Genomic DNA, 10738 nt, shown 5'->3' with positions numbered 1-10738 from the left:
ATTTTTATAGATTCAAATATCAATATATTTGATCTATTTCTACAAATCACATTTACTACAACAGTAAAATATCACTTACTGCATACTAACTACAAAAGAGCTGCAATGATTAGTCAGTTAATAGATAGAACATTAATTGCCAGCTGTTTTGATAATCGATGAATTGTTTTGAGTAATTTCTTAAGAAAAAAGCAAAATTCTCCAGTTCCACTTTCTTAAATGTGAATATTTTCTGGTGTCTTTAATATTCTATGATAGTAAACTGAATGTTGTTGGGTTGTGGACTGTTGGAAGGGACAAAAGAAGACACTTTAGGTTGCATCTTGGGCTCAACATTTTTCATGACTTCCTGACATTTAATAGACCAAACAAATAATTGATTAGATCAACAAAATAATCAACAGATTAACTGATAAAGAAAATAATCGTCAGTTGCAACCCTAAATCACAACTCACAGAGGCCATTTTTATTCATAATAAGAATGTTTACTTTTGATACTTTCAGTGCATTTTGCTGATAATACTTACTGTACATACTGTCACTTATCTGAAAACTTCTTTCATCACTGCAACTAGGCTGGCTAATTGTTTCATTTGAATGATATTGCTATGTGTTAACTACATTGTGATTAAAATAAAGGCTTCCTGACCATCCACAGCGGCGTGAAGTTATCAATCAAGAGAAGCCAACTTCACCTGCTGCCTTCAGAAGACTTGACCTGACTGCTTATAAAGTAGCGCAGTACCCTCTTTTCACCACACAATTTGACTTACACGTGTCAGCTGTTGCAACCCAGAGGGGCGCTGTTTTACCAATTCAAAGAAACTCGATGAAAACATGATGACTTTGACAGAATGTTTAAGCCATTTATCAGTCTACCTTTAGGTGTGAGTGTTTTGGGAAAGTATTGATAAATAATTTCTCACTTAAGTCCTTAGTTTACTTCACCTGCATAAACTGAAGTCAATGAAATGTAAATAAAAGAAAGCAGCAAACTACAATGCATTTTAATCACTCTAGAAATATCACGTTCATGAAATATTACACACTAATGCAATACACACATACAGACCAGACAGTAAGCAACAATAATTAGAAGGAGGAACTAATAATGATAATAATAATAATAATAATAATAATAATATAGATCGCTTTTCAAAATCCAAGTTGCAAAGTGCTTCACAAGGCAGCAAAATAAAATGGTCACACCAGGTTTTAAAAAGAAAACAGAAAAAAAAAAAACTATTTGGTGTATAAAAACCAATTCAGTGTAGGAAAAAAAAGAATAGAAAAAACATTTTTAAAGGAGATAAAAGATAGTTTAAAAAAATCAGGAAATGCTCTCTGATGTATCTATGTTTTAAAAAGAGACTTAAAAGAGATCACCAAGTCAGCCAACCTGACTTCCTTGTGCAGATCGTTCCAGAGCCCTGACTGCAAGCTTTGGAACAGATAAAAGACCTCTGCTTAAGGATCTCAAAGTACATACTGGCACATACAGTAATAAGAGGTCAGTGATACACCACGAAGACAGGCCATGAAGACCCTTAAAAGTAATCAGTAAGATCTTAAAATCAAATCTAAAACATATTGGGAGCCAGTGTAAAGAAGCTAAAACAGGAGTGATGTGAACAAAATTGGTCCCAAAACCGACCCCTGAGGCACACCACATTTAACAGAGGAAAATGAAGAGACATAGTTGTTCACAGAGACACAGAACCGCCTATTCAACAGGTAAGATGAAAACCATTCTAAGCTTGTACCAGATATCCCCAACCAGTGCCTCAGTCTGTCTAACTGGATGCTGTGATCAATTGTGTCAAAGGCTGCACTAAGGTCCAGGAGTGCAGGGACTCAGCACATGCCATCATCAGCAGCCATTAAAGGTTATTTGTAACCTTGAGCAGGGCAGTCTCCGTTCTCTCATACTTCCAGAAACCAGACCGAAAGTTTTCAAAAATATTATTATTTTCCAGTGCAGAGAGAAAATGCTTACACACTATTTTTAAATATTTTTCAAAAATTTTCGATATACAAGGCAACTTGAAATTGGTCTATGGTTTTGAGGGAGGGAGGGGTCCAGCCCAGGTTTCTTTAACATTGGGTTTACACAAGAGGTTCTAATTGTCCACTTTTTCAGTAAAAATAAGATAATTAACAAGGAGGGGCTGGATTTACTAGCTGATCAACAGTTTTAAATAAAAGTCTAGTTTTGTGTTGATGGCAGAAATAAGTCCTGAAAAATCGTGTTCTTGCATCCTCAATCATATTGCTGTAGTGTAATAGCAACTCCTTCATAATATTGTAATATACTTGGAAACCAGATTTTTTTCCATCTGTGTTCGGCTTTCCTACATTCCCTTTTACGGCTGCAAATACTGTCACTTATCCAAGGCTGCTTTCTTTCTGAGGACTTAGACCTAACCTTAAGAGGTGTAATAATATTTAGTGAAGACAATTAAAACGGTCAGCCATTTCAGTGGTGTGGGAATATTCAGACAGGTGTGGACTTTGATTATCAAACAATGCACAGAGCTTTGAGACACTTTGCTCATTAAAGATGCGAGTACTTGCACCCATGAAAATCAAAGTTTTCAGATCTTCAGACTGATTGAGGGTTTAAAAAAACACCTGCATTGCAGAACCAATCGAAAGTCTTTAGGGCAGCCCTTCATATTGGAGCGGTGACATGCAGTTCACTACGGACGAGAATGGAGGGAGAGCATCATTTCCAGTAAGGCATGTACTTGAGAAAATGTAAGGGGTGTGTTGTTAGCGGCTGCTCTTGCTGCTGTTCAAGCAACTACCATGCATTTAGAAATCCCCAGACTTTGGTAGGCGGAGATCTCAGATTGTCGGGTATAGCAAGACTACCAAAATGTTAACAGATATAAAACTAACATAGAATTAAACAAAAGAATCTTAAAAAGCAAAAAAATTACATCAGTACAAAATAAACTCGAAAAAAATCAAAAAACACATCAGAACGCCTAAATACAACAGAAACAAATGGATGACTCAAATAAAATTTCATTATAACTTTTGTCACAATAAAGGAAAAATATCACACTGTACAATGCAAAGTATAAGTTGAACAGTTAAACTTATATAACTCTTAGAAATATATTCATCAAATCTTACACATGTTGGAAATAAGGTTTAACAGTTCAGTCTGTGTCTTCAAAAACCTCTAATATAGACAAAACAACAACAAAGACACAAACTAAATGATACATGCAATGAACAAAAATTCACCTTCACAACCTCTTTCAGTGCAGAAAATACAGACAGTAGTTTGTTATTGTCAGTTCAGAGGGGGGGGCAATAACATCATACTCTGCTGATTGGTCTGTTTTCCTCAGTGACATGTATGTTCTGTCCGCCTCATTTGGTTTCACCTTTTTTCTGGCGTTCCTTTGGACATAAGAAAGAATGAGATCTTACTTGTTGTCTAAAAGTCTCCAGTGCATTTAAAGAGCCTTCAAAACATAAAGTGAGGATGTTGTACCATACCACTGGAATATCATGAAGATTGTGTAGAAGACATTCCCAATGAGAGATACAATAGCCACAGTCAAGACAACAACAGCAACAGATCCATTCAGTTGAAAAATACCTGTCAAAAGAAATAACACAATGTATATTGTAAAAAACTGAATTACATGACAGTATTCAGCATTATATATATTTTTATATAATCAGCTCAAAAGAAATATCATGGTGCTTCTTATTAACAGAAATATGTTTTGGTGAAGCATTGCTTATAAAACCGAACATACTGTACATGTTTCACTATAAAAGCCTTCCAGGGAAGTGAAGGGATTATGCCGCACAACCACTGTACAATACTTTAACAAAAAGTATCTGCAGCAACAGAAAATTAGAACAATAAACTGAAGCAAAGGGGAATTAGAAATAAAGACATTTCTATAATATGAATTTGTCTTAGATAAAGGCGAGGATTGAGATGTGTAGTTACTATTTGACTATGCGTACACTTTGTTGGGTGGTTGCCCTGTCTATGATATCATCCATAGGTTTCCATAGGGTGGAGTAAAATAGCTATGCTTATGAATATAGGCTATTTTTATTATGCTTTTCACTGCTACTAGTTATTATATTAGAGTTATGTTGGAGGCTTTGCCTTGATGTCAGATCATGTATGAACACTATTAGTGACAAAATATGCTTACTATGAATGTTCCAAAAGAAAAAAAGAAAAAAAAAAAACAGAAAAAAGTGAATCATGGAAAAGATCCTTTTGGCAATTTTTCTGCCCTTTGTTGAATCCACACATGAATATGTCACATATTTGTGAGAGATAAAGGTGAGTCAGTCCCAGGATGACAATTGCCAATTTTAGCCACACTAGCAGTGTGGCTATAGGGATGGGAATGACGGTTTGTCAGTTGGTCTGCCATATTGATCCAGACTGAAATATCTCAACAACTACTGGATAGATTACCATGTAACTTTGTACAGATATCATGGGTTGAAACAGGATGAATCCTACTGACTATAATCTAGTGCCACCAGCAGGTGAACATTTTCTTTTATCCAGTGAAATATCTCAACATCCATCAGACTGATTGGAACAAAATTGGCTGATAAATCAGACTAAATCAGACTGCTGAGATCTATTGTATGGATTGTCATGAAAATGGGGTACAGACCTTTTGTCTTCATCATCATCAGGTCAAATTTTTAATTTGTCCAACATTTTGTTTACTTGGTATAGTCATTAGAAATGAAAAGTTGACATATATTTTGTTATCAGTACATTCTTATCGATGATATTGTGTGTTTACCTTCTTGCCAGTCTGTTTTGATGATGCTGAGGTTTACTTCTGCTTCACCAATATCATTTCTGCTGACACACTTGATAGTGGTGTTGCTGTGATCTGTCACAGACACAGTGATGGTGCTGTTGACTGTGTGTTTTGACACAGTGGTAATGACAGAGTACTCAGTGTGGTTCTTCACCAGCGGCCATGTGATGGTGGGTAGGGGAAGCCCCTCACTGATACACACACAGGTCACAACCGTTGATCGACTGGACTTCTTACAAGTAGAGTTATTTAAGATCTCCGGATACCCTGAAAACACAAGCAAAATCACAACATCACAGCAAACATACTGTAAGCTGATAGGAAATGTATTTTCATATTCTACCCTGTCTGATATGATCAGTATATTGTACAGTACTTACAATTTACAGTTATGTCAGCATATTTAGTCAAAGTTGTGTTCAGGTATTTTGCTGTACAGATGTACTGGCCAGAGTGCTCTGAGCTCATCCTAGGGATAATGAGGGTGAGCGCTCCAGTGGTCTTCTGCATCTGGGTTACAGTTTTGTTCTGTGTGTCAGTTCCACCTTTGGTTCCAGTGTCGTCCTTCAGTTTGGCTTCGGTGTCATTCTTTAGGTTGGATCCTGTGTTGTTATGCATGTCAGTTTTGGTTCCATTGTGTTTTTTGTTGGAGCTAGGCTCAGTCCATGTGATACTAGATGGAGAGAAACCTACAACACTGCAGGTCAAATTCAGCGCATCACCTTTCTTCACAGTTGTATTTCCAGTTATTTTAATATCTGAGAATAAATAACATTAAAGACATGAATAAAGCATGATCTAAATTCATCAGCTAATGTCCCACAGATTGGAAAGGCTATGCTTTAACTGGCAGGTCATTGATTTAATCGGGAAAAAAACAAAAACAAAAAACTAGTATGTTTCCGGTTTGATGAGCCATGTGGACGGATCCACCTGCTCAGTCCTAGTACAGCTTAATTCATGCAGCACATTTTAAAAAGGGAAGTGATCTATAGTATGACTTTTTGAATTGCATCAATTTCTGCTGCACAAAATATGGTCAAAATACTTTGTCAACTTAAAAAGCTAAAATTACTGGTTTTCCAGTTGATTTAATTTTCTGATAACAAGATACATAAAAAATAACATGTTTAAATTACTATATACTGCTGTAACTGCAGCTGTGTTTGCATTTATGCAGATTGAATGTGTACGTGGGTTATCATCATGTATCATCCAGACTTTAGTTCTCCATCCAAGCACATGATGAGCACGGGGGGAAAGATCCCGATCATTTTGAGAAAAACTGATCACATAGAAGAAAGTCATATATTGTGATTGTATATTGTGAATTAATTAAGCATAGTTTGAACAATACTCACAGGTCACATTCAGAGTCACCGTCTCCTCTGTAGTCTTGTTGCCTGTGAAGCTGACCTTACACGTGACCTGGGTGCCATGCTGCTCAGCTAATGGGTTAAAGGTCAAAGTTGAGCTGTGTCTCTGACTGACAGCAGTTAGATTCTCAATCTTAGTTTTGTTCGGTCCTGTTCCTCTCCACATCCAGGTGATTGTAGGAACAGATCCAGAGCAGAGACCAGGAGCAGTGCAGGTCAGTGTGGTCTGCCGTCCCTCTATCAGTACAGGAACCATCACTTTGGGCTTCGAACTTAGATCTAATGAAGGATCAAGATACAAATACTGTAGCATCATAATGAGCAGCCTGAAGGTCATTATTAACTTCACATTGGGCAAAAATAGCTGCTTTGTTTAACATTTCAACTGGGCAATAAGTAGGAGATATGGCAGGAATGTTTGTAGGAGAGGAAAGCTCGATCAGTGTTTTGCAGTTCCTATGAGTCACCACCAGAGGAAGATAAAGGCCAAACATGATTTTATGCCTCTTTATAAGTTCACCTAACTCACACAAGAAACACATTCTGTCGACAGTTTTCATCAAAGCAGTTTCTTCAGTACAACATACTTCTGATAAAAACTGTCCATGTGACATATGTGCATTATTCTGAGTAACCAGGACCTTTTTTGTTGTTTATTTTTTGTTTTTTGGGAAAGACCTGTTGCTGTTTTATTTGAAAATCAAATGTATAAATACAGCAAATATAAATAAAGAAAAGATGTCACAAATAAAATTCTATTCACATCCATTGTACTGGAGAGGTGGCAGAAACCTCACAGTTCGATATCTCAAAATCGCGGCACATAAAAACAAAAATGAGTGAGTGCATGACTCAGTACCGCTATGTGTTATTGTAAATTGGGTGTACCAACTCTTTAAATAATCTATGGTTTAGAGCCAAACATGTTGGTGCATATTATAGCTTTAACAAATAACATCACTGTACATTTACAGTAGTATTTGGTATTTGTTGATACTGTACCTTTAACAGAAATAGTTGCGTAATGCGGGAATGTGTATCCATCCTGCTTTCTAGTACCAGTAACTCTGAGTTGATATGATCCAGAGTCTGACTCAGTGAGGTCATTGATGATGATGCTGCAGTTCTTCTTACTCAGGTTAGGCTCCAACAGTGACACCCGTCCTGTCTGAGTTTTGTTGATGTTATTGGTGTCAAATATTATGTCAGAATCACATTTTGTTTTACCTTGATCACATTTGTACCAAATTACTCTTTTGACAGTGAAGTTGTCAGCAATAGTGAAATTACACGGTATCACAACACAGAGTCCAGCCTCTGCTGTTATTTCTACTTCACTAAGAGTGATACAGTATCTTTTGTCACCGCAGGCTCCCTGCCCCGCTGATGCACCTGTTAATGCAAAGAGGAAGAAAGGGACAAACAGGGACAGAAGATGTTTAGATTTTGATAATACATAATTACTGATTAAAAAAAGAGAACTTGTACTGAAGGTAGAGCCTCTTTTTTTCACTGCTGTTGTCAGAGACCAACAAATTCAATCAATCAGTCAATCAATCAAACGTTATTTGTATAGCACCTTTTATACAGATTAGTGCAATTCAAAGTGCTTCACAGATTTAAAAGCTATAATACTAATACTAATAATAATAATAAAATTGAATGAAATAAAAACTAGATTAAAAAACTAGATAAAATAGATTAAAGAAAAGAAAAAAGAAAATCGATGAGGGAAAAATATATAATGTTAATAACAATAAAATAAAAGATAAACTAAAATCTAACAACATGAATACAATAAAATAAGTGAATTTAGTGAATAATGTCTATGAATCGTTCTTAATCAAAAGCCAGGCTAAAGACATAGGTTTTAAGTTTACGTTTAAATACATCAACACTTCCAGCTGCTCTCACGTCCTCAGGCAGACTTTTGCCGCAGCAACTCCACTTTCGTATTGATGCAGGTTTATCATGAAACCCAATGGAGCTTCAGCAAAAGTTCAGTTAGGAAGACCATCTTTTGCATGATCAGGTCTGTAGTTTTATTTCTCTAATTTTCTTGCTGTCATTGCCTGGGGAGTCAATTGCAACGTCAGCTGTTCACATCAGCTGGTCACATCAAATCAATAGCCTGGTGTCACACCTTCATTGTCAAAATAAAATGCATATTTCTCACTAGAAATGTTATCAAAACACATTTTAATGCTGAAACTATCTTAAAATATTGCATTTTTCACTGAGAATAAAAGAAATGGCAGCCATTTTGTTTGTTTGAGCAGACAGAAACTTGACAGTCACGTAACATGGATGCAGGCCAAAAGACTTGTCATACACATAGATAATTCACAATTTTAGAGCTGTTATCTTCTGCATTCAATGCAGAAGTATAAATCAGCCTTCATATGTTTTGCGCTGTGGACCAACGTAGGTATTACACATTTTGATGTGAGAATGGGTTGAGAAGGATGTTTTCACATTCATCTGTGGAAGAGAAGTTTCTTTGTGCTCACCTTAAATCTCAGTTTAAGATGTGTACCTATGAGCATGATTTGTGACAGCACAACTAGTTTGGAGCCAATTATAGTGCAGTATGCAACTTACACAAATGTTTTTGGAAAATTGAATTCTCCTGTGCACATATACTGAGTCTTTTCAGTGGGTGGCATCTTGTTTGCTGAAGTTAAACTTTCTGGATTTTGAGGTTGAAGGAGCAGAAGTAATTTTAAGGATTTTAATTAAATAATTGAACATTTTTATGCAGAGAAACCATGTTAGACACAAATTCTTGAGTATTTTTATGTATCTTAAAACATGTCTGGAGGGAATCTTTAATATATAAGCTCCCATGACTGGCTTTGATTCAATACTGGTATTGTAACATCATTATATTAAAGTTGTGTACTCTACCTGTGTCAGCATTGCAGCCTCTCACAGGGAGGAGCAGTGTCGCCCAGATGAGAAGAAACATCCTAATTTGATGGTTGAGTCATACTCATACTCAGTCTGTCCTTCCACACGACACCTTCCCTTTTTCAGAAGCACACTTTATATGAAAAGTGTAATAAACATGAAGCTCAGTTGATGAAACTTGACTGGAAACAGTTCCATGACTGATAGCCCAGATACTAACAAGATGTTGCATGTTCAACTATTCTGTTGTTGGTCAGTACATTTCACACCTTCACCAGGCATGTGGCTCTAGAAAGGTGCTATATTAATACATTTTATATACTTACTACAGCTCAACAAAAACTCTAACACAATGAATATCTACAATACTCTCAACAACCCACTATAAGTATGTAAAACATGCAAATTTTACCATTAGTCAAAGAAGAATCAATCACTTCTACAGTTTCCATTCACAGTTTAAACCCATATTTAAAAAATAAGATAAATGTTTTGCTTTACCACTTTCTGTCTCGTTCTCCTGCTCTCTTCTCTCCACAGTGATCTCTGCTGAGTGTTTCTGCTCTGAACTGATCCTTCCTTTCCTCATCCTCTTTTTGTACTCCTCCCTCTTTGTGGTAAAAGACATTTCTCTGCACACTGCTGTGCATTATTCCTCCTTTCATTAGACTGCAACACTTTTATACATAAATAATTTCATAAAATCTACATATACACAGCTGGGAAAATGCACTTACTAAATTCAGTAATGAAAGGAAATAAAACCTTTTTTGTTTGTGTGTTTGTTTTATATCCTCTCCATAACTGTAAAATTGTTTGACATTTTCAGAAAAAGGAAATGCATACAGTATATGATTTTAACAATGTCTTGCCATCTTGACAAACCAACAGCCCAACTTCAGTAATACTGTAGATATACTGAGCATTTTTCCTCATGCAGGTTTTTGGGACCAAGTTTGTTATGCAGAGGTAATGCTGTGCCAGGTGAGTGATGTTGGTCAAATGAACATTGTTTTATTCATGTATGAAGAAAGACAACTCCTGTTGCTGATAAAGTGCAAGATTCAAAGAGAGAATCTGCATCCGTTTAACTTAACACAGCCTCTTATAAAGCACTTCTGTATTTTTAATGTCTTTTATAGTTTATATTGCGCAATATCTGTAGGTGCTGTTCTCCAGGAAGTCATTTAAACATCACCTTATATGGCATGACTGTATTCTCAGTGTCTCTGATAACTTCCTGTTGTCACTATCTTTAGCTAAGAACTAACTGAAAGTCTGTCACAGTTACTATATGCCTGCATGTTGCACACTCACAGAAACCAAAAAAGAAGCACAATGTACCTAAATATAAATTCCAGTCGAGGACAATTTTTAGCTACTTTAGAAATATCATATTCATGAAATATTGCATGTTGAAAGTATAACTCCACATATCAGTCTAATGTGCACTCACAAGGTATAGAAATACCATCTTTCATTCAAGCAAACTGAATACTGCTACAGGAGCATCAATGACTAATTTCCTCCACAATAATTCCCAGTGCAAGAAATCCTTGCTGTCTGGGAGTTATGACAGAAGCCTAAAGTCACTTTCAGTTCAGAGGTTGGGCATTAACATC

At 36.2% G+C, this 10738-nt stretch overlaps 1 protein-coding gene across 2 annotated transcripts; it reads right to left on the bottom strand.

Annotated features, from left to right (window-relative positions):
- Window positions 1-701: 701 nt before the first annotated feature.
- Window positions 702-9677, bottom strand: LOC137191036 (sialic acid-binding Ig-like lectin 6). 2 transcript variants are annotated; one of them, XM_067600836.1, is made up of 8 exons: window positions 9618-9677; window positions 9114-9249; window positions 7209-7598; window positions 6192-6485; window positions 5211-5588; window positions 4810-5097; window positions 3515-3617; window positions 702-3415 (listed from the first exon to the last, which is right to left on the bottom strand). In XM_067600836.1, exons 2-8 carry the CDS (start codon window positions 9172-9174, stop codon window positions 3271-3273), a joined length of 1659 nt encoding a protein of 552 aa, XP_067456937.1. In that variant the 5' UTR covers window positions 9175-9249; window positions 9618-9677; the 3' UTR covers window positions 702-3270. The 2 variants fall into 2 exon arrangements, with proteins under 2 accessions (XP_067456937.1, XP_067456939.1); XM_067600838.1 differs by having other exon boundaries at window positions 9114-9233; window positions 9618-9669.
- Between the last annotated feature and the right edge of the window lie 1061 nt (window positions 9678-10738).

The sequence above is a fragment of the Thunnus thynnus genome, chromosome 10 (assembly GCF_963924715.1).
Source record: "Thunnus thynnus chromosome 10, fThuThy2.1, whole genome shotgun sequence".
Taxonomy (NCBI): domain Eukaryota; kingdom Metazoa; phylum Chordata; class Actinopteri; order Scombriformes; family Scombridae; genus Thunnus; species Thunnus thynnus.
This window is presented reverse-complemented; position numbering and strand designations above follow the sequence as displayed.